Source organism: Xyrauchen texanus, chromosome 24 (genome assembly GCF_025860055.1).
Source record: "Xyrauchen texanus isolate HMW12.3.18 chromosome 24, RBS_HiC_50CHRs, whole genome shotgun sequence".
Lineage (NCBI taxonomy): Eukaryota > Metazoa > Chordata > Actinopteri > Cypriniformes > Catostomidae > Xyrauchen > Xyrauchen texanus.
The window spans coordinates 31,021,461-31,046,513 of NC_068299.1; the positions used below are offsets into that span (position 1 = coordinate 31,021,461).

Below are 25,053 nucleotides of genomic sequence, written 5' to 3' on the forward strand. Positions count from 1 at the left end.
GGGGACATCATTCGAAGGGTCGTTTGAAACGAAAGACATGATCACTTCTGATTGAAATTCGCCCATAGTGAACAATGATGTTCCCTGGTTTTTACGGTGCATTGTGGGAATTTTCAGTGCACTGGAACAATTTTGTGATTGAGACAGTCTGTCCGACTGCCTGATCAGTGCCTTGACTTCTGAATCATTTGCTGAGTGGAATATAAATTTATACTCTTGAAAATGTGTTTGATGTAGTGACTCTTAAAATGTCAGGTAGTGTAAATATCAAGTCTAACATTGTGTCATAAAAGGTCCAATGACATGACATGAACGCAAGGTTTATTTTTTCAAGAAATAATAAGATAATACATTTTAAAGAATTTCAGCCTATAAATGATTTTGAAACCTTTTGAAACCTTTCTTTTGACTTTTGTGAGATTCACCCAGTTTTTTTGTAATTTTTAATAGTTAAAAACGCATGCAGATTTGATTGGGGTTTAATTTTTCAATTTAACATTTAAAGTTTTCTCAATTTGGATCTGAAAATGAGAATCTTATTTAATTAATTGCATTGTTTGAAATGTTTGTGAATCAGTGGGATTATGATAATTGTTTTACTCTTAGGCATGTAAGGCATTAAAATCATGTTAACTACATGTCTTAGCATTTAGCAAAACAAATAGCTACAAATACCAATTTTATTACAGCATTGTTATGGAACCATTTTTGAACACAGCTTTATATCAGTCAATTTCATATTTGATATTTCATAATAGTACCACAGACATTTACCTGCTCTGACCTACTTTTGCATGTTCTCGGTATGAGATAAAAAAGGGGAAAAAGCCACCCAAATGTTTTGCCTGATTGGTGTGCAAGTATGTCTTCCGGTAAATCATCAATCACCAGCACACATTGCACTATATTTCACAGAGTCATTCCTCGGTTTCTTGCCTGCGGTATCTCTAGATGCAGAGGGTGTGCGTTTATGACAAATTTTATGACTCCATTGTGTTGGAGTTGCTGGAATGTGGGCAGCATGCACCGGCCATCCTGAAACCAACCCTTAGTACCCCCTGAAATTCTGAGGGCACAACATTTTTTTTTTAACATTTATTTATTTCATGTTCAATAAGCCACTCGACTCTCATTGTTTTTATTCAGACATTTTCCCCTGACAGTGATAGATGACTGGCAGATCGATAATAAATGTTCTTTAAACTGCCCCCAAGATAACAACTGACCTACCTTTTGTTCTATAAGTGTAAAATATTTATTGAAATGTGTGACCATATAGTTATGAGCACTTTGTTCCATTCCTTGTCATAAATGAATAAACATCTGATGGTAAGATTCTCACAGTGAAAGTGAATGGTGGCTGAGGCTAAAATTCTGCCTAACATCTGGGTGAGTAAATGATAGAATTTCCATTTTTGGATGAGCAATCCCTTTTAAGGCCAAAAATGTGCATTACCATTATTCACCATAGGATGGCTCTAATATCAAACGTTGTCTTTTTTGTCACTGGTTGAGTGTCAGATAAGATTGTATAACACAGTTAAGTTCTCTGAACACCTTATTAAGTCTAGCACTGCATACATCCCACATACGAACTTTACACATTTTCACTGTACATCTATGGTGGCAAATGATCACACTCAAACCATTGGACATTCAATTAGGTTCTGTTAGTGTAGCAATTAATTGTTTGGTTATGTAGGTGCATGTGGCATTTGAGACCCACAGAGTATCCTGAGATACTTCCTACTGAGAGTTACATATATTATACATATGCATATACATATACATATATTTGTATGACCTGATTTCATATTTTTGCTCACCTGATCATTTAGCATAAATATTCGGAACGCTAAATTTGAACTGTCATACATTGAAATTGTGCCTCCTTTCATACCTTATTCACACTAGCGCCATCTTTGATTTTTATGGGAATGACAATGACGCTGTAAGGGGTACACTTAAAGTCTCTTCAATTGGCTGCACTGCGGTTTAAAGTGTTTTTGGATCGTTCTGCGGAATAAATATTGATAAAATCTCTGTCCAAGGACATTCAGAACACTAGACAACCGGAGTCATCATATGTGATCTAGGAGCTTTATACAGCTGTATACCGTTCATGCCATTGAAGAGACTTTAATCGTTACCTCACAGCCTTTTGTCCTTTCCATTACAAATCAAAGATGGCGCTAGCGTGAATAAGGTCTATAATGTAGCTTTAGATGTACCTTAAATGCACTGAATCTAAAGATCCTTGAATTGACTAGTGTAGTATTTTAAAATCTCAGTAAGCATGAAGATTCAGAGATTCGAGAAGATACATTTCAGAGATTTATTAAAACATGGTTGCTTCCATCTATTCAACTCTCATTTTTACACCTTTTATAGGTTCCAGCATATTAACCCATAGCACCCTGTTCTGGACAATAATCAATAATACAAAGACACAACTTATTCCCCCATTACTTAACAAAATCATACATTCCTCACTAAATCCTAAATTAAACCTGACAGTTTTTAATTTGTTCCTTGAACAAATAATCAATACCTGGCCACCACTTCGAGTTCACGAAGGCTCTGCTTTGTACGCACAATTCCTTGATGACGTTCGTGGGCCAGATTCACCAATATGTGCTGTAGTGAAACAGGAACAACAAGATGTGATCATCTGAATACATTGTCCTTTTGTACACTCAGATTATTCCTCACTTGAAAATATGGGTGTAAATCTTTATCCACAGCAGTTGATGAGGAAGGCCATCGATGATTAATCTGTGCACATAATGAAGTCAATTCTGAACATGATGCAGAGGCAGAAGCAAACTCAATCAGAGATAGAGCAGATATTTCAGAAGACAAGAATGCACCATATTCTGGGTATGCATCAGAAAGGTCCTCTTCAGAAGCTGGCAAAGGTACTTGAGACAAACAATCAGCAATATGGTTTTGAGAACCAGGACTGTCAGTCACTTCATAGTTAAAACAAAATAGTCATGCTGCTCAGCGTGCAATTCTCATTTCAGTGCAATCTGTGCCTTTGGAAGACAGAAGCACTGTTAAAGCTTGATGATCAGTATGTAATATAAATGTTCTACCCCAAATGTAGATTCTCCATTTTTCAACAGCCCAGACACATGCTAAGGCTTCCTTTTCAATCGTTTAATACTCACAACTGAATACAGCAGTTGACAAAGTCCTTGAAGCAAATGCAATGATGCGTTCAGCCTTATCTTCATGAATTTGTGCCAGTGCAGCACCTAGCCCATAGTTTGAGGCATCAGATGAAACCACAATAGGCAAATAGGGTTAAATAATGCCAAGGCAGGAATTTTAACAGTGTTGAAACTTTTCTGAGCCTCTTCCAACCAGCTGAATTCAACTCCTTTCACTCTATCTGGCTCTATCACAGTAGCAACATTTTGAATAAACTTGCTGTACCATGATAACAATCCAAGAAGGGAACGAAGTTGATGTGCATGTGTAGGAATCGGTGCATGAAGCATTGCATTATTATGATCCTCATCTGGATAAACACCTTGCGCAGACACTGTATGACCCAGGAAGTGTAGACTTGTATTATTGAATTGGCATTTCGAAGTATTCAGTTGAAGACCTGCACTCTGTATACATTTGAACAACTGTGTTGAGCATGCAGTCATGTTCACACAGAGTATGACCCCAAACAATAATATCATCCAGGTAGTTGGCTACATTTGGCAATCCATGCAGCACAGTTGATAAATTGTTTTTGGAATGCAGAAGATGCTGACATTTGGCTAAAAGTTGCTCAACAAACCTAAATAGGCCTTCAAGAGTAAAACAAATCCAGTAAAATCATGGCTTTCTTCGAGTAATGGAAGCTAAAAAGCAAGCACTCTCCAAGTCAATTGTAAAAAAGACAGTTGCTCCACATAGCTTAGACAACAATTCCTCAATGTGTGGAAAAGGATAACTGTCTGTAATAACAGCTTTGTTGGATTTTCGTAGATCTACACGCATGGGAATGCCACCTGACTTTTTCTGCACCACTACAACTGGTGAAACCCACTTTCTCAATGGCACCCAAATCAAGAAGACGTTGAAGTTCTTCACTGACAAAGGTAAGCGTTTGAGTTTCTGGCATACAGGTGTAACATTTGAAGAGATTTTACCTTATGCAGGAAATCTTTTGCGCGTCCCAGCTTAGCAACAGGCATTGAAGCAGAAAGGCGCATTATAGGAGCTGACAATTGAGCAGATTCTGACAGAATAGAAGAACCGTCAAAGCGGAGATGCAGTCCATTAATCAAATCCTTTCCAAGAAGAGCAGTGCCAAACTCAACTATAAAAATTTATGTCTTGCAGTTAACATCATCCTGGGTGACAGTAACAGGCAAGCAACCAAGCTCTGGTATTGGGTTCTGGGAATATGGCACCAATTTAGCAGGAGGCAACAAGTAATCCTTTTTAAAATGTGTCTCATACACAGATTTTGGCAGAAGAGAAACAGGAACCTGTATCCACAATTAACTCCACAGGTACAGAAGCAGAAGCAGTAGTAATTGCAGCAGTGCACTTCTTGTCAATTAAAACATCTTGCATGTAAAGAATTTGAAGTTCAGGCAATTCAATTTCAAGTACAGTGCATGCTTGCTGCGAGCAACATACTCTTGAAAAATGTCCAAACATTTGACAATTATTGCATTTTTCAGCAGGTTATCTAGAACAATCTGCAAGATGTTTGTCGATCTACAACGATAACATGCACGAGCCAATGAAGTAGTCTTAGAAGACTTAGAGAAAGCAGAGAGCTTTACACACACAGAGTATTTATGTCGATACTGACTGACAGCTCCATAGTTTTTCCTTGTATTGCTTGCACAGGCACCAGATTCTGATCTGAAATGGTTTTAACTTGTTCACCAGCAGCCTCAATTTGAGTAGCAATAGTAATTGCTTTACTGAGAGTCAAGTCAGTCTCTAACAACAATCGTTCTCTAATACGGTGACTGGCCATATTTCTACTAATTGGTCACACATCATTTCAATAAGATTAGAAGCAAACTCATTTGTGGCTGCTAAATCCCGGACAGAAGTCACATATTGTAGAATTGTTTCCCCAGGTGCTTGGATTCGTTTTGTAAAAGCATGTCGTTTTTCAATTACATTCAGTTGAGGAATAAATTATGCTTTCAAAACCTCAATAGCTTCCTCCATTGTCTCTCCTTGATTCGGTAAAGTATAAAACAATCTCTTCCATGCAGCAGGCCATTCATCTCCCAATGCATCAACGACCAATAAATAATTATTCAATATATGAACATCTTTTTAGCCATGCGGCAGCCCATTTCAGCTTATCTCGGCCAATTTGTCCCTGTTTTGCAGCCGGCCCTTCAGGAAAAGTCCTGGTTCTCCTGATGGCCAGTCCACCCCTGCCTTGAAGTGATGGTAAATCAATGATGGCACTAGCATGAATAAGGTCTATGCTCTGAGTCAGTATCAGTATTCAGTATTGTCCTTTGCTGAATGTATCTTGACATAAAATTACTTGTTAATTTTTAGTTCAGTGTCAGTTGCTGGCACCTATACTGTTTCTGAGATCTCTGTAATTTTGCATTATTTATCCAAAATAAAATGAAACATCGATTATTCAGAAATATCAAATTTTATTTATTAAAAATAACTTTGAAAAACAACACAATATGCATATTGAATTATTCCATCCATTTGGTACGCTACAATACAAAAGACATACTGTATACAAATCCTTTGTCTTGTCTTCTGTCCTGACAGACAAGAAGGTTTCTTTACATCAGCTCTCATTCATTTTACACACTGATTGACACCTCTTGCTTAGGAGAAAACACTGACTAATGTATAAAACAATTTGTCAAGCGCACATAAAAAAGGCCACTTTGTGTTACACTTGCCTGGCCAAAGCAATATCATGTTACAAACGTTTATGCTCTTTCATTAGAAAATGTTTCACATGTTTCTCATGGAAGATTGCAAGTGGTCTGTAAAATAATTTAATTAATAGACTTTATCCAGGCTACACATCAGACTTTTAGTACCTCACTCACTCAACTTGCAACAAAGACAGCACTACAATAGTACACAACACTCAGATAAAATGAAGCATTTCTCACTTTCTGAGCTTAACTTGTTGGTTTTACTGTGGATTAGCCGTACAACCCATATGTTGGTATTATACAGTAGAGTGCATTGCTTCTAGCCTGTAGTTTTCTATCCAAGCATAAAACATTACACTTAGTTGAGTAAAAGCATTTATCACATTGTCTTGTATTTGATACTTTTTAATTGGGACAGTTTATACTGTATCTTTAGACTGATATTTCCTAGGCATCTGGAGGGGCATTTGTAAAATCATAGTTAAAGATTATATTTCAGGTTCATACACTTTGCATTCCTTAATGTTTAGGGAGGAGAAAGGTCACTAACATTATATAACATCAGATAGGCGAGCAGCATACAGGATGTGTCAAGTATGTGTTATCATAAGCCCCATCATTAAAATTATATATGACTGTGCATGTAGGAATTCAGACATGGGAGTGCCCCTTTTCGACTTTCATGCATACAAATGTTCCATGATTCATTGATTCAAAGCACATATTTGTGACATATGTATATACACACTTACACAAGGCAGTTATAATAGTGGTCCAAAGTCAAATTCTTCTCCAAGAAGTATCTGTATCATAGGTATATCATGCATGTTCAACATTTGTTGTCATCAGAGTTTATTGCAACTATTTTACAAATGGTACATCTGATAAATTGTTCCATAAAAGATATTTACAATAGAGTACTGTATGCCATTATTCCCTTTGTCTGAAATCGCATTCTTAAAATGCTTGTCTTTGTAGCCTTTAATGGTGTTTCATTAGTTGATTTAGCTAATGAGTGCTTTTTACATATGAATAAATGACATGTATAGAAATGCCATGTCGTACAAACAAGCCCCATCATTGGGTCAACTTTACATTTCCACCAACATATAAACATGTCTCCTATGTACAAACAATCCCAACATTTTTTTTCCATCATTACTCATCCAATCAGGTTCATTTTCTCAGCTTTTCACCTCATGCACTCTTTATGCCCAAAAATCCTCACTTTGTGCTTCATTTTATGGAAAAGCTGCCACAGTGCAGGCCATCTGCTCATTGTCTGATGAGAAAACAAAAGCTGAGAGTTAACATGTTGCCTGTTCACTGTGTGGATGATATCAGCTCTACTGAAACAACACAGTGAAAGATAGAGCTCTTCTGTCCAAGCAGTGCTAAAAACAACAATTGACCTGGAACAGATCTCATTAGGGGTCAAGCACTGGTTTTATTGTTCCTTTTTTATATTAGTTCTGACCTTTTCTTCTTCTGCCATGGAAGTCTATGGGAGCCCATTGAACTATATGGTAAAAAGTTGTGAAATTTGGCACACTGTTGGGAGTGGATCTGAATAGTCATGTGAACAACTTTGAGATCCCCCAGACCAACCCTCTAATACCTACAATAGGCCAAATGTGACTTTTTCTTCTGCTCATAACATTTGAACATCTAAACAAACCAGTTTTTGGTATTGCTCCTACACATTTTGTGCAATCTTTAGCAAAGTTGGCACTAAATAACCTTCATACCAATATGAAATGTATTTTTGAATGCTAGGGTCTTTTTCTTAAGTAAAGGTGCAGTGAAGTTGATGCACCAACACAAAAGAGAAAATAAGACTGTATCTCAACACTGCTGTGGCATATTTAAACAAAATTTGGTTGACATTATTTTCATCCTGACTTGGACATATCTATAAAGTTGATGACACGGTCACTTACTGATCATTGTAATTTGTGCTTATATCTGGTCATAACCTTTGAAATTATTGCCATAATAATTGACATTATTGAAATAATAATTCTGCTATCTTTTAATTGTTTCCATCCTTAATGCAGTGTATGTGCTTGGCCCCATAAGTGCTGCTTGTAGCTACATTTTATAGAGAATTTAGGCATTTTGCAGACAGTTTGATTCAAAGTGCAATAAAGTGCATTCCAGGAAACGTTTAGTCAATGTGCATCCCAGGGAATGTAGCTATGACCTTGATGTTATTGCCATGCTTTACCAATCAGATATCATGTATTTATTTCAATGTAACAAGCATTAGTGTCCACTGGCTTGACTATAGAGACTCCCTATTTATTTAATCGGGAATTGGCTTAAAATATATTTTCTTACCGGAATGATACTACTGGGGCCAAAGATAGTTCAGTTTGTGATGGCCCAGAGTGATCATGGAGTTCCGATTTATCCTGGGCCGCTCTGCCGACATCATATCAGGTCTGTGAAGAGATCAAAACCCATTTGAACAACACCTCATGAAATCAAAATTTTAAAAATATCAAAAAAGTTGGCTTTAACTCCATGTCTGTTAGCTTTAAGTCCATCCACATGCTAGTGTACACCCACTGCTGGGTAGTAATGGATTACATGTAATCTGGATTATGTAATCATGATTACAAAAATTATGTATGTGTAATTAAATTAAATTACATTTTAAAATACATTTAAAATTGTTCATAATTTATTGATCGCTCTTATTATCTTTTCTTAAACCTTCTATTTTTGTATTCTAAATCTACCTACGTGATGTACACGATGCCTTCTCATTATGAGTAATTATGCAAGTTATGAAAGGTGTACAGCTTTGAAATCAATCGATCAATCAAATTTATTTTTATAGCACATTTAAAACAACATGTTGACCAAAGTGCTTTTCATAATAGGAAACAAAAACAAATAATTATTAAAACAACAGCATGCACATGCAGAAAACATAAATACAATAGCAATAATAATAACAAATAAATACACACATTACGCACAGTAATAGGCTAGGAAGAAATTAGATTTAAATGAGATTTAAAAGCATCAACTATGGTACAGGATCTGATATGGAGAGGCAAATTATTTCAAAAGTGAGGAGCTGCTACAGAGAATGCACGATCCCCTTTCGTTTTTAGATGGGACTTAGGGATGGTTAAAAGAATACCTAAGGGAAATTACCTTAGAGGTCTAGAAGTCTGATATTTTTGAAAGAGTTCAGCAATGTAAGAAGGTGCCAAACCATGCAGACACAAAAATCTTATATCAATTCTAAATTTAATGGGTAGCAAATGGAAAAAATTGAGTCAAAAGCCAGCAGCAGATGTGACAATTTATGTTTATCAAACTTTAAATCAGAATTGAGAACCACGCCAAGATTCCTTGCTTGATTGCGCATATTAGAGGCGAGGGGCCCTAGATGATTAATTATAGGTTTAATCTATTTAGCTGGAGGAAGTCCATCCACTTTTTGATATCATTAAAACAGTGAAACAGTGAATGTAAAGCAGAATTTTCACCTGACTTTAGAGGGAGATAAAGCTGAGTATCATCAGCATAACAGGGTAGGATACAACCCCAAATATGTTTATTTGATACAAAGTAAAAATCTGGGTGAACATCCTCTAAGTTTGGTGATTCCATAATTTTTGCCAGGGGTTGTATGTTGTGTTTTTGACAAATTTGGGCCAAAGGAAGTACATGAAGAAAAGAAAACTGGGCCCAGAATAGAGCCTTGAGGAACCCTGCAGGTAATGGGTACAGACGAGGAAGAATAATTTCCCAATTTGTCTGAGAATTTTCTCTCTTCCAGATAGTAGGAAAACCATTTAAGGAGAGTCTCTTGAATCCCTGCCCACTGTCTTAACCACTCTGGCAAAATTCCATAATCTATAGTGTCGAAAGTGGCACTAAGATCAAGGAGGACTAGGATTTCACAAATCCCTGAATCAACAGACAGCAACAGGTCATTATACAATCTCAGGACTCTCTGTGCTGTTTTGTGCTTTAAAACCAGATGGAAATTTATAAAAGATAATGCAATTTCCATTTCAAAAAGGGAAAGCTGACAATAAACAACATTCTGATTTGAGATAAAAAGAGTAGTTTTGAAATTGGCCGATAATTGTTTAATATTGATGGATCTAGATTGGGCTTTTTTATAAGAAATACTATGTCTACATCATATCCAGAGACTTTCACCAATTATTGATTATGGAAGTTTGGACAAAAAAATGTAAAACCTGGAAGACAATAGGTTAAAAATCCTCTTCTAAATAAGAATAGTTCACACCATTTTTTTTCTGCTATCATGGCCAAAAATACAAGTGAACCACAAAAAAAAAAAAAAAAAACATATAAATTCTCACATTTTGATTAATTAAGGAAGTTTTCTTAAATGCATTTAAGCAGCATTATATCAAAATAGTATAAATTATCCTACTTTAATGCATGTGACATCAAATAAGCTCTTACGTGAGAGGTAATCCAAAAATAATCAGATTAGATAACTTTAAAAATAAAACCCAAGATATTACATTACTGATCACAATTTTAGCCAATTAAATTGTAATCAGAACCAGATTGCAATTTTAATGTAATCTACCCAGCACTGTGTACACCTAAAAGTTGACTAAATAAACTTTTGTTGATTTTCCTCCTCCTAAAACCACCAGAAAGTAACAAACATGGTTCATTGCTGTGACGTCACTAGAGCCTATTGGTTATTAAAAAAACAGCAACAACAAAAAACACGATGAGCCTGCCACAACTTTGTCCTGACAAAACTTCCTGCCTCAAAATATGTTTAAATTGGGATGAAAACATTGTAAAATTATTTTACAAGAATTTGGCACATTTGTGCTGGAATAAGGGTGTTAGACACTGCTGTTTAAAAATGACTCACTAAGTATAACATAACTTCTAGATAGCACCAGTGTTAATGTTAAAGCCCCATTAATTGTCTTTTAACTTATGGAGGAATATCTGACCTCGTTTTCAAATGGATCATCTGCACTTACGCAACACCCTGTTTATGATATGAGAAAACAGAGCCACAGAGCCAATTTTCGATCAGCTTATTGTAAGAACTACCAATCCATAAATATAATCTAGGAAATATCCAACAGTATATATCTGTTCTTGGAAGGAGAACACAATCAGCGTGGCTCCCATACCTCAACAAATGGTTGAAATATATGGGGAATTCTCCCACTCCCACAAGCATACAGTACTTCTGACCTGACACTGCAGCCCTGTAACAATTCATCTGAGTCTGTGCCAACCTTGTGTGTGTAGGATCACAGCTCACTTATGGAATAGGTTGAGGGGCAAGGAAACCTGTGTTACTCCCACTAGATTCCTTGACTTCTAAACCCTTAAAGGGATAGTTCACCTAAAAATGATTGGAACATAATTTACTGAAGCTTATGTTGTTCCAAACCTGAATGGCTTTCTTTCTTCCATGGAACCTGAAAATAGTAGTTTAGCAGAATCTCTGTGGTGCTCATTTTAATACAAAAAAAGTAAAAGGAGACAGACACTACTGAACTCCATAAATGATAAAAGAGCACATTACAAGTATTACATATGAATAATGAGCTATATCCCAACTCTTCTTTAGCCATACAATAGCTTTGTGTTAACTGCAATTTGTATGAAGTTCATTGAATAATACATAAAAATTACTCATGGCATTATTTTTTGAAAACATCCTCACTATACAACATTTTGCACAACTGCCTAAAACATTTGCACGGCACTGTAGCTACAGCATACAAACATTGAGATTTAGTGATGTTCACAAAATCCCATAAATTAGATCCAAAACCTAATAAGTGTTATGCTCTCTGCTTATTCATACAATGTGGTGCCAGTCACTGACAACCCCATGAGTCTAGTGTCAAGATATTCAAGAGGAGGTAGTGTACAGAAGAGATTAGAAAGCAAGCAGTTTACAGTTTCAGTGTGCACAGAGTCTTATCTTGCATCACATGGAAACATAATGAGTCATAACATCAAAAGACTGGCCCATTAGTACTACTTGTGTTTGTGATATAGTTTCCCAGAAGTTGCTGTTGTGGCCCCATGGGAGCAAGCAAACAGAGAAGTGTGCTTTAGTTTAAATTCATTTAAGTTAAATTAATTTCAAGTGACTTTTTATTATGAGAACGAAGAATCTGTGAAATATGTGGATTAAACTTCACATAACTTTTGATAATAAATAAATATTCTGTTTATTTAGAAAGCATCATTAGTGCAGCCTACAGGGGAAGATCAAAATCTGGAAATTTTTTGGCATGTTAATGAACTGAATCTCCTAAAATATTATGATACATTATATGTCTTAATGAATGAAGTACCGGTAGAGCTGTGGACAGGATCTCTTCAGGGAGCTAGATGATAATCCCAGCCTGCTCTGGTTCCTCAATTTGGTCATCTTTACCAGTTCCTTCACTCTTCCCCAAGTATAGTTCTCACTCAACTGCTGACAAATAAAGATATGATGGTAAGTTTGATGTGAAAGCATTTTTTAACACCAATGAAACTTAGTCAAGGTCGACGGCGTATTTAATTTGACAAAAATGAAAACGAGGATAGAAGTACCGTCCATTCTATACAAACTCTGAAATCTCATTAAAGGGTTCTTTTTTGCATAACTGACACCATGTTTGAATATGCAGAATGAAGATTGAGATTCGATAGTAAATCGTTTATAAAAATCTAATTTCAGAAAATGTAATTTAATTAATTACTGAAAATCTCAAAATTTATCAATCAAGAAATTAGAAAAAGCAATGAGATTTTCAGTAAATTATGACTTAAAATTCGGTCTGTTTCTCACACATAACTATCATATGGATTCACTTGGTATGAGGTGCACAAGTAATATAGGGCTGTCATTCGATACAAATTTGTAATTGAATTAATTACATCTTATGCCGCATAATTCACTGAATTAACCACAATTAATTGCATAAATAAATGCTGAAAGGCACTCAAACTAAAATAATTTTATATATAATTATTAAATAATTATAAATAGTTCTATTTAAATAATTATTAATAAAATATGCAGTATATTATATCCATCCATCCATCGTCAACCGCTTATCCTGTGTACAGGGTCGCGGGGGGCTGGAGCCTATCCCAGCTAACATTGGGCGAAAGGCGGGGGACACCCTGGACAGGTCGCCAGTCCATCGCAGGGCCTATATTATATAATAATTTAAGTAATTTAAATGCATTACATTATTGTTTCAGATGAGTAAACCATTGATAAGACAATACAAAAAAGTGGCTTTAGAATTCAACATATTTATTTCCATATTATTGAACATAAGCCTGTTATTGGCATACAGTCCATTGAAATCCATTTCACATGTCAATGCACTCTTGTGTCAGAATCACGCTTTTAGAGCATCTGACTTTGGTTGCGTCATAAGTACAGTGTTTTTAGGTCACTGTTTCAAGTTAAACGTAGGTTGAAACTTTGAAAAACACGTCTCAAGATCCCTGCATTCAGAATTGCGCTCCAAGCTATGTTTGACCCCAAGAAGTGTTCTTGTGCTGTTGCTAGTGTCAAGCAAGCCTGTGTGTGGTTTGTTGTCTGTACAGCTGCACATTGCCTATACAGCTGGAGTTCAGCTTACTGCCCACTGCTGAAAACAGGTGGTACCTCAAGATTAAATTGATCCAATGCAAGGAATATTTCTTATTACAGTCCAAGGACATGATTATTAATGCTTGATTTTTTATATAATTAATCTCACTGAATGAACACATTAAATTGACAGCCCTAATTGTAAATAATGACATAATTTACATTTTCAGGTGAACTATTCCTCATAAGCCATGTTTTCTATAGAAAGACATTTTTTAGATAGGTTTTTAATGTTTTTCTGGCTGAACAATCAACACTAAGGTACACAACAGTACAACACATTGAGTGGACTGTACTTCTATACCTCACAGCATCCGTTTTAAGGTCCATGGACCAAAAATCACAATTATTTTCTTCGAACCATATTTAATTTATGAGAATATTTACATGAGGAAAGCATGTGTGAGACCAAACATTAGCTATAATTCCATTTCCCCCAAGTGTTAAATGATGTGTGACTGTCAGAGTGAATTAGAGAGTGAAAGTGTGTTAAAGTTGGACTGACTCACTCGTCTGTGAGGAGCAGAGAGGACCTCAGCACTGTCACTCAGGAACTTGGCCTCTCCTTCTGTGTAGCTCCTCCTGTTCAGATCTCGCTTCCAGGAGGGAAGAGCTGATTGGCAGTCCACTTCACCATCTGTACAAGAAAAAGTTACAAAGCTTTGTCACAAACACACACTGACATTTCTACAACATTTAGTTCCAGTCCTCTGTCGTGATTGGCCAAGTGGCATTCCAATAGTGCTGATATTTAGCATAACAGCACAGTAACGTTTTACTATTTGTATCACACTGCTTTCTTGTGTTTGTGACATTCCAGACCAGAGTATCTGAGCAGTGCAGAGTTATGTAATTTTTGTCTAAAACTTGGAGGGTTTTCAAGGTCGGAATGTGTTTCCTCTTGTCGCAGGTTTTTCGGAACATGGTTTCTCAGCAGTGAGTACTAGAGGAAAGAGCTATTATGACGTGTTGATTTTAATCTTCAGCCTAGACTTTAGATGCACTCAAGGGTGCATACACACACTGACACATTCATTAGCTCTGGTTTCTCGCCCACCAAGAATCCAGAATCCCTGAGATATGTTTCTCCTCTCTGTGTGGAATACCAGAAATTCCACCTATCGCTTAAGTATTAATTTCCCTTTTCCCCACAGACTAATGTTTAGTCACCCGCCCACCTGACGAAACATGAGATAGGCAAACAAACCAGGATAAATATGACTTTGGTGCTGAGTGGACAGCAAAGGTGTTTACATGACACTCATGAGATTAATGTGTGGTCTCACAGCACTTTGTCATCTCATTGGGGTAGAATGTGAGCAACACGAGAGTTATTTGACTCATTCATTAAAGTGTTTAGTTATAGTAACATAATCTTTTACTAAGAGTCTCCCTAATGAGTTGTTCACAGGTCCCGCAAATACCATCCAACCATCCATCCATTTTTCTAGTTTAACTATCTCATTATATAACTTAATTCCATTATTAAATTACTATTAGACATAGATAAGCCTTGACAATAGTCTTTTAGGCAGTGTAAACACAGATTAATCCTAATGTACGCTCCAGGTGTGTTTGCACACTGACCTCTCATGGCTGCCCTGAGGGGGATGTGTGTAACCTCAGGGATTGTGGTGAGGTCGGACAGCGTGCCATTTGATGCCGTCAGGCTGTAGTGGTCACTGCGAAAGTGTCTCCTAAGTTCCTGAAAGGCCAGACTGGCTGCTCCACAGCTACAGTGCTGCAGGAAAAAGTCCTGAAACAGAGACGGACTAGAGTTGAGAATTAAGAAATTGTCTCATAAAACTGGGGGAATTTGATTTATTCACTTAGTCACTATAAGTCCTTCCAACTCTTGGTATCTATTTTATTAATTTATGGACAGATACCAACAAGGGCTTTATGTTTTGAATAGGTGAAGCACCACAGAACAAAAGGGAAATGTGGCCATTTGGAATAGAAGAGTTAACTTAATGAAATCTAAATTCAATTTGTTGATGTTCACGCCCATGGGTCAAGGACATCACTCTAAAATAGCACATACTTGGCCCGTTGAATAGACATCTGTTTCAGATTTTTGCAAGTGAGAAATCACCAGAGCTCTCAAACACATGCATTGACTAAAAAAGGGAAAGCAAACACATTTAAAAAAGGGTTGTAGAATTTTATTTAAGTTTTAAAAAGCCATTTCAATAATTTTGGGTAACTCTCCTACTTCACAAATGTTCATATTAAATTTCTTGTGTGTAAAAGAAATCAATACAATTAGGGTTAGTCCCAAATCTCACTTTAACTGATCTTACTGGATTTATATTACATGTGCTTGGTTCATCTGAAATATCAGTTATCAACTTTGTCTCAGATGTTTCCCAAAAATTCAAAAGAGAAATACAAATATACATAAAGTAGACACTTGTGGACATACTGTACATGTATAGTGCTAAATGAATGTTCATAGCGGAGTTCAGATAGTTTGGTCAATCTGATTTGAGTTCATGTTGAGATTTGTGACTTTTGATTGCAGACTTTGGTATTTTGATGAATCTGGGCACAGTTTAGATCACCTCTGAAACTCTGGAGGAGACACACACGAGAGATTCTTCTTAATTTTTCCATTTGCTCTACATTTATTCGCATTGCTGCCTTAATTTAAAGGAATATTCCAGGTTCAATACATGTGTAGCTCAATCGACAGCATTTGTGGCATAATGTTGATGACCACAAAAATAATTTCTTATCATCCCTAGGTTACTGTGAGGCACTTACAATGGAAGTGAATGGGGAAATGTGAAGCGTATAATTTTATAAAAGGACTTATGTTAATTTCTATGTTAAAACTTGTGTATTATTTGAGCTGTAAAGTTGTTTAAATCGTTTTTACAGAAATTTTAGGGTTTACAGCATTACGTCTACCAATTATTCTTATAGTTGCAAAATATTTGCCTGCCAACCTAATTTACACTGTAAATATTTTGGGTAGTGCTTATTAAAAATGATTGAGAGCCTTGCATTGGCTTTTTAAATATACTTACTGTATAAGATAAGACCTGGTTTTGCATACATGGAACATTTAGCCACTGAAATTCAGTGGACATTGTTTCTTATAGTCGGAATGCCAGTCAGATTGATAAGGTGCTTCCTGAATGTGTTTATCCAATGGTTTGTACTGAGAGCAAAGAGATTATTCTTCAGCTTTACCAACTTCCCTTTGCGGGGCAAGGGCTGCCTCTGCAACTTTCGTGAAGATGCGAGGGGACAGTGATAAGCCGAAGGGGAGGACCTTGTACTGATACGCACAGCCCTCGATCAAACCTTAAGAAGTGTCTGTGTCTGGGCAGAATTGAGACTTGGAAGTAAGCGTCCTTCAGGCCTACCGCTGCGAACCAATCTTGATGCCGGACGCATGTTAAAATATGTTTCTGTGTGAGCATCTTGAACGGTGTAAGGCCCGGTTGAGAACTCGCAAGTCCAAGATTATAGAAACCCTCCTTCATCTTGGCTGGAGGGACAGGCTCTATCACATCATTCACGACATATCATATCAAGCATTTACCTTGCTCCACGTACCCGGCAGGGGGCGGGACTGCGAATAAGGAGGAGGTCCTATGAAGGCGTCTTCTAGACTCATAAGAATGCCAGCCAGGGTTCCGTGAACGATGCAGTCGCGGTCGTGGAGGCAAAGGGTCTACATCCAAGTTGGCGTGACTGTAAATATTCAGTGCCGGGCTGCCGCGAGAACGGCATGGGCCGGCTAGGTGACCCAAGGAATGAGGAAATTGCTCTTTTATTGAAGATGTGGGTACGGCAAAAGAAAATAATGAAAAGCAAGATTCTCCGTCTGGCCCTCCACCGGGGGATGGAGTGGTCTTTTCACCAGCTCCAGGGTGGACCTCTCAATACTTGGGTCACCCATCTCAGGAATGCTTAGGAGCCTTCCGGGTTCTTGAAGAGGTTCTGGAGATGGGGGGGGGGCGTCCGCTTCCTGTGAGGCGCTCTACGTGGTGGCTGAAAGCTGGGCCCAGGTTGAGGCGGAGCTGCCTGTTGTTTTGTAGATGCAGGGAGACGCCCTCGGCGAGCAGATGGGGCTCTGGCTGAGGTGTAATGATGCAGAGGCATGATATGTTGAATTGCCTCAGTCTGCTTCTGCACCGCCGAAAACTGCTGGGCAAAGTCTTCAACGGTGTCACTGAATAGGCCAAACTGGGAGATGGAAGCATTGAGGAAATGCGCCTTGTCGGTGTCCCGCATCTCGACCAAGTTAAGCCACAGATGGCATTCCTGGACCATGAGTGTGGTCATTGCCTGTCCAAGTGCCTGTGCTGTGACCTTCGTGGCCCGGAGGGTTGCTGAGCCCAGTTGCTGAGCCCAGTTCCTGCAGCAGGACTACTCAAGTGCAGATCTTTCAGTGCTTTGGCCGCTCCATTGCCTAGGGTAGTGAGAGCGGAAGAGGAGGAAGGTTTTGGGCAGTAAAAGGTGCCCTCCACGACCTAGTCATCTCATCATGCACTTCCGGGAAGAAAGGAACTGGGGGAGGCATGGCTTTGGGCGGCACCCCAAACCAAGAAACCAGTCATCTAGCTGTGAGGGTTGAGGGGAGGATGGAGGGTTCTGGTCCAGCCCCACACTCACAGTGGCCCGGGCAAGCATGTCGAACATCTGCGCATCAGCTTCAGACTGGGCGGGCAGACCCGAAGGTGGCAGCCCAGTCGAGTCCTCTGCATCAGATGCCGCACCGCTCTCCAATGCAGCGGCAATGTCATCTTCCACCTGGGGAGGTCCGAAGGAGAACTCAGACAGACTGTGAGGCGGTCTCACATCGGGGTGGTTCGTGGGAAAGTACCCGGTGAAACCGCGCCCGCTGAAGTCCCCAAATCGCCTCCATCGTTAGCTGGGTCGACATCAATCCCGTGGGAATAAGGTGCAAAGCAGGGGGTTTGGCTGGAGTGGCATTTCCTTTTTCTCGCGACCCAGACACACGAGGCAACGCCTATGACTGTCAGAGGCGGAGAGATATCTGCCGCATCCAGGAACAACACAGAGGCAGAAAGGCATCTTTATAAAGATGCATCTTTAAAAAGACTTTCAACACCAATGTGTACTCTTTTAGAGGAATATGCTCTTTTAGGAAGGGCTGTCGAAACTTCCAGGGGCATAGACTGCACTGGCGTGCAGAGAAGAGAAAGCCGTTGGAAACGAGCCGTATGATCCAACATCAATGCGTCTTGTAAAGTGAGTGAACAGTAGTGAATTCAGCTCGCTGATCACACAATCTATGTGTAGACATGTATATACTTTTTTACTCACAACTCAAACTTAATTTCCTTTGCCGAGGTGCTATAGATTTGCCTGCTATATAGCAGTTCAAGAAGCAGTGTATTTTAGTTTGGAGTTCTGTACACATTCAAATCAGATGGTCAAGAATCAGTAACAGAACCGAATATCATTAAAATAATTAGTTTACATTATTATAATTTTAAATAAATATTTTTGGAACATAGAACCGGTTCTAAAAAAGGACTGAAGCAAAATGTTTACTAGAAACGCACACTTGGTTTTCATAAATGAATTTGTGCTCTTAAGTTTTTTAAATGTTCTCTCTTTCATTTGCCTCTTTCTCTCTCGATTTCTTTGATGATTTTGAAGTGCAAGCCCCCACTGTGCTCACTCACTGTGATGGTGGATGTTTTTTCTGGCTTCAGGGTCCGACATGACAGAACCTGTTTAGAGACTCTCTGAAAAACCATGAACAAAACTGCTCTCATACAAATGTACTGCATACAGAGGTCAGGAGGATGTCTATACAACATACAAGCCTTTAGTCAGTAAGAGGAGGCTTGTTAGGGATGGGCAAAGGGGGGGTCTGTTAAATGCATTTTACTCTTGTAAAAATTCTAGCGAACATCACCCTGGGATATACATTATGCATTCCATATCACATTGTCTTGTCGCAATTCTTCACAATGAAAATGTGTGCTGTGTTCATCTCAGCCATGAAATAGATTATGAGTTTGTGGCAGGGTGGAGGGCGGGGCCGGGTCGTGATTATACACACCCGGTCCCTCATCAGGCTAATTAAGCCTCCGAGAGGGATAAAGGCCGATGGCAGATGGTGGTGCGACGAGAGAGAGATAGTTTACAGACATGTCTGTCATGTGTGTGTGTTTTGTCTTTTGTTTAAGTTTATTATTAAAACATTATTTATATCGTCAAGCCGGTTCTCGCCTCCTCCTTTCCATCAACTACATTACAGAGTTATATTAAGACCTGCCACATTTTGAAAGTATACATTGATTGTTATTCATCTATAGTAGAGCTTCAAAGGTTACCAACGAAGAAGACAAGGCTTTGGAATATTTTGTGATTATATTATTTAAAAACAAAAAGAAAAGAAAAAAGTTTTAGCCAAATAAATATGTCATGAATAATTTTGGGCCATGTACAATAAGATTTTCCTCTTTGATATAGGTTTTATCCATTTATTGCAGCTTGCACTGAACCTAACCTGGACTTTCTCACTTACACACTGAAAAGGCAGGGTCTATTCCTGGCCTCAACATTTTGGAGTTATACTACTAATTCAAGAGAGGTATATGAATCCCAAGTGGAAAACAAAGACTGACGTGTTAGAAAAACACCCGTAAATGTAAATGTTTTTTCCTCCCTGGCTTTGGAGTGATAACATTCAAGGCCAGGTGTTCTGGAATAGAAAAAAATGCAGCACTGAGGACAGATTTTTAAGGGTAACACGTTTTTAACTCAGTTACTGTAAATGTGAGCAATTTACCCAAATTCCTTTATATCCCCTTGTGGTAAATAATTGCTTTGTAACATAAGCCTTTTAGTTTACCATATTTGGTTTATTCAATTTGACAAATTTATTTTAGTTTGGTGTGTATCAGTGCTTGTCTGCTTTATAAACATTTCTTTTATCAGACAAAACATATTTTATGCCTGAGAGAGCTTTAAAAATGACCCGTCAAACAAAACACAGGAAAGACTTTTGTCCATGACACAAAAAATCCCCAAATGAAATCCATGTGAAGTGACATCAGGTCCTTTGAAATGTTTACGCCATCTGTATATGGGTAAAGATGATTGAACCCAGCAGCTCTATTTTATTAAATACACGTTTATCTATCACGGCTAACCACCCAAAAATGCCTAAAAACAGCTGCATTTACACTGAAACAGTATGGGCCAATAATCCTTTGCCCAAGGCATCAATACGGGTTTTAACCCACAACAAATCAAAGTTACTATTCCTGTCATCTCTCTGGCCCATACCTACAGCAATGCCCTTAGACTTTCAAAATAATTCTTTAGACAGAGATGTATGAAGATATATGCTTTTTTTATTAATCAGGCAGAAATTAAGGTTTCGAATAAAGGTTCTTCAATGGCTCTTAGGTTCAGCAAAGAGCACTCTTCTTAACCATTTGTGTTGTGTAGAATTCTTAAGTTGGCAAAATGGTAAAATGAAGATTAAAAAAATTACTGATGTTTCATTATAGGTTCTACAGATTATTGTGTCAGTTTCTAGTTTCCTAAAAGTATCAGTTCAAAGGTTGTCTGGAGAACTGAGAATAAAGTGTTCTTTTTAGAGCTTAAAAGGTTTCCTTTTTGGGTTTATTAGAATCTATATTCATAAGAATTTAAAGATGCATTTCTCTCTAAGGCCTTACAGCTTTTTTTCGGTTATAGCATAATTTCCTGTAAAGCTGCTTTGAAATGATATCTGTTGTGAAAAGTACAATACAGATCAAATTACTTGACTCTAATGTTCTGTGGTGTAGTTGTTTGATCATACCTCTTTAGTTTTGATCACTCTGCCTTCCTTCTGGAGGCCACAGACCTGTTTCTGTAGTCGGAGGTTGTGTTCCTGTAGCTGCCCAATCTTTTCTATGAGCTGACAGATGTGCTCCAGGTATCCCAGTCCAGAGCCCAGTGGATTGGACTGATTGGCCTGATTCACCTGGTTGAGAAGACACAACAGAGACTAAATCATTATGGGTTACTATCATTACATAGTACTTGAAGACCAGCACTGCCTGCCAGGTTCTTGAACAGTCCAATAACAGTACATGAACTGATTTCTCAGCAGCTGTTAGACTTGTCTTGTATTTGTTATCTGATGTTATTTGACATTCCTTTAGCATATCTGGCAGAGCATGGTGCTAGAGACAGCAAGGTCAAGGGTTTGATTCCCAGGAAAGCAGTTTGGGCTGCTCAATTAATCGAAAAATTAATTGGGATTACGATTACCACTAATTGTGAAAATCGATGAAAACAGCATTCCATTCTACGCCTGTTGCATCAAAGATTTCTATTTACAATGTGTTTTTGCAGCGTTTGAGTATTCCAACTAATCCCAGACATGTCTGTTGAGCAATTAAATGGTTTTATGAATTAGAAACTCATAAATTAGTATACTGTCCTATCAATTATGACAACCAATTCTAAGTTTTAAACTGTCTGATCCCCAGATGCTTTCTTTATGTTTCTCCTCTGTTCGCAAAATGAAGCTTTAGAACAAAAGCGAAAATCATAGATGGCAATTTGGAATTATTTTGGATTTGTTACATGTTGTGCAGCTCATATGTAGATGGTAAATAAGTTGCAAATGAGCAATACGACAAAACTTGAACTTCCCCATTACAATCAAGTCATAGATGTGGTTTAAATAACCTGTGTAAAGGCCCCACACCAAATGTGATGCAAAATAAAGAGACGAATTGCCAACAAATGGCCCATTGGCACAAAAAGCGATGCGAACACTTGCCGTTAGCACAATTTATAACATGAAAACAATATTAACTATCATAGAAAAATTAATAATGCAAGTAATGTATTGACATAATTGAAAGCCAGTAACTGTAATCTGATTACAAGAAATTACAACAATCTGTTACATTACTTTTTGACCAAAAAGTGGGCCAAATAGTTTACAGCAACTACTTATTTTACAGTGATCACTACAGGGAACACATACTTATAATAGCTTGAATGCACTGTTAATACATTTGGAAAAGAAGTGTCCGCAAAATGCATAAAAATGCATATTTTTTTTTATAGACAACAAAAGGTAGGTCTGTAAACACATTCATGCAGGACACTAAGGCTGTAATCCTGGGGAAGGACACCCCTCTCTGAACAATAGGTAGGCAGTAAATAAGGGAATTACTGAAAATGCTTAAGTTCGCCATAGGGGATTAAGCAACTTTTGTTTTGCAAATAAACATGAAAAGTATGAACTACTTCCTACTGTTTGAAAGCTGATGGCTCGCTTAAAGTCCTCATGAGTACACAGTAAAGCCAATGTTCCTACAGGAACTGATCAAGATCATTCCACAAACATTGACTGTATGAGTTCAGCTGGACCATTTCCCAAAAACAAAGAGGCTGACTCAAACTAATGATGCAAGCACCACTGTCCAAGATGAGCTCCACCAATGTTTAACTCTAAAGCTATTTTTATAATCACAGAGGAATTCTTAATGAGATTTTTACAGCTTTGAAAACACATTTGGACTAATGAGTTGGTAAAACTCTATTAGAATGATTGCAAAAATCAGTTTGCCCACCAGTTCACTGCACCTACGTTAAACATTCTGACACATTCCAGATCTGATAATATTCCGATAATAATAGAGTTAAACATCATTCACATTCACAAGACTGACACTGTTAAGTACATTTTTCTGTACCAGGCGTTCAAGTCACAAGTTATAGAAAAACATACTTGAGATTATCTTGCAAATGTACAGCTCAAAGTTAGAGAAAATAAATGAGTATGAATATTTATTTTGCTCTTGAAACTGCAGCAATCTAGTTTGGAGGTGTGAATATATTTCTGGGAAAGGGTGCTGGGTCTGGTTTATTTGTTGATTCATTTGTCCATCTTCGGCTGTAAAGCTGCAGATGCTCACGTTTTCCAAAACAAATCAAAGGAAATTTAAAACAAATATTTATATAATCACTAACATTCCAAAAGTGTCCCAACAAAAGCAGGATGTGAGTTCAGGTCACTATCTTTTTTCCTCTCAAAAAGCTTTTCCGTGCCACTTACGTCCAATCCAGTCCCAAAGCCCAGAATTAATGGAACAGAAGCTAAACAATAGAGACATGACAGAGAGCTAAAAAGCTGACATCACTCACTTCCTTTTGACGGTGTGAGATCCAGATCACGCTTTTACTCCCTTGACCATGACCTTTTCTCATGCTTCTTGTTTGGATTAAATGATGTCGAGATGCCTGTTGTGTTTGTTATTTTAAATGCCTGATTTTATAATTTATCTACAAAATTGTTCTGAAATGTTTTAAAAGAGTGATTTTGGTTGTTGTTGACTTGTAGATTCAAAATGTTCAACATTTAAAAATCTAGTTAAAAATACAATAAAACCCTAAAATAATCAAAGCATGTCTTACATACTGTTTTTCACTAATTAGTATACTAAAAGATTGGCAACACTTAAAATAAGAAATTGTTAACATTAGTAAATCCATTAGGTATCATGAACCAACAGCATTTATTAATCTTGTTTAATGTTAATTCATAAAAATACATTTGTTTGTGGTTAATTCATGTGAGTTCATAATGTATTAATTAATAAAGTTAATGTCTAATAACTTTAAAGAAAACTAATTTATTAATAAATGTTGACATTTACATTAACCAAGGTTGCTAAAAATATATATTGTTCATTGTTAGTTCATGTTCATGAATGGATTTAATTAATGTTAATGTATGTTACCCTAAGTGTTACCAAAACGTTTTAAAATATGAGAAAATGCAGCAAAGAGATTTCTGTGAATTTTTTTTGAGTGATCACAGAAATGAATCAAACCAACCATTCTCCCTCCCGAGTGGTCAAATACTGACACTTGTGCTGCAGCTTCAGACGCATCCGGCTAGCGCACTGCTTTCAATGAGATAGGTTCTGCGTTAAAGACTGACGCAAGGGAATCAGATTTGTATCATCGTGAAATTATTTGTTGGGGTACGATCTCTTTGTGAAGAACAGACCCAAATGTAAGTTTATTCCGCAGCCCCCCGGTGTTAGCTCTCTAATGGATCTAACAAATTCTAAAATTGTTGCCACGAGAAGGCGTCAGCACGCCGTGTCTTGTGACCGGTTACAATAAACTCAAGCAGTCTTTCTAGCAAGTCAGTCCACTGTCGGCCATCTTTGGAATGCTCTCGGGAGGCTATTTCCAGTCATGACAGTGCAGCTCCTATCTACTTGAATGGAGAAAGACCAACATTTTTAAAAATGGTTGTTCAACATTACGATCAAAGAACATATTTCAAATCAGCAATTAAATCTGACAATACTGGAATCATAAATTGTGATTCTTTATTACACTAAAAAACATAATTTTCCTGGCTTGTATAGCTAATGTGCATGCATGTTATAGAGTTGATCCACAGGTGATGTCTGTATCTAAAAGGTGACTGGCTCTTTTAACTGTAAGGAGGGACTTCCTTTCTACATCCGTTGAGTGCTAGAGCTT

At 37.6% G+C, this 25,053-nt stretch overlaps 1 protein-coding gene across 2 annotated transcripts in view; it reads right to left on the bottom strand.

The window, feature by feature from the left end:
• Positions 1-5,636: 5,636 nt before the first annotated feature.
• LOC127617919 (uncharacterized) overlaps positions 5,637-25,053 on the bottom strand; it is a 37,038-nt gene continuing 17,621 nt past the window's right edge. The window contains exons 3-8 of one of the 2 annotated variants that reach the window (XM_052090089.1): positions 21,350-21,514; positions 15,130-15,298; positions 14,052-14,179; positions 12,242-12,363; positions 8,235-8,338; positions 5,637-7,176 (exon numbers count right to left, since the gene is read on the bottom strand). In XM_052090089.1, coding sequence (XP_051946049.1) covers positions 8,245-8,338; positions 12,242-12,363; positions 14,052-14,179; positions 15,130-15,298; positions 21,350-21,514 — 678 coding nt within the window. In that variant the 3' untranslated portion in view covers positions 5,637-7,176; positions 8,235-8,244. Of the gene's footprint in view, positions 7,177-8,234; positions 8,339-12,241; positions 12,367-14,051; positions 14,180-15,129; positions 15,299-21,349; positions 21,515-25,053 lie in introns of both variants that reach the window. The other variant, XM_052090088.1, reaches the window with a different exon arrangement.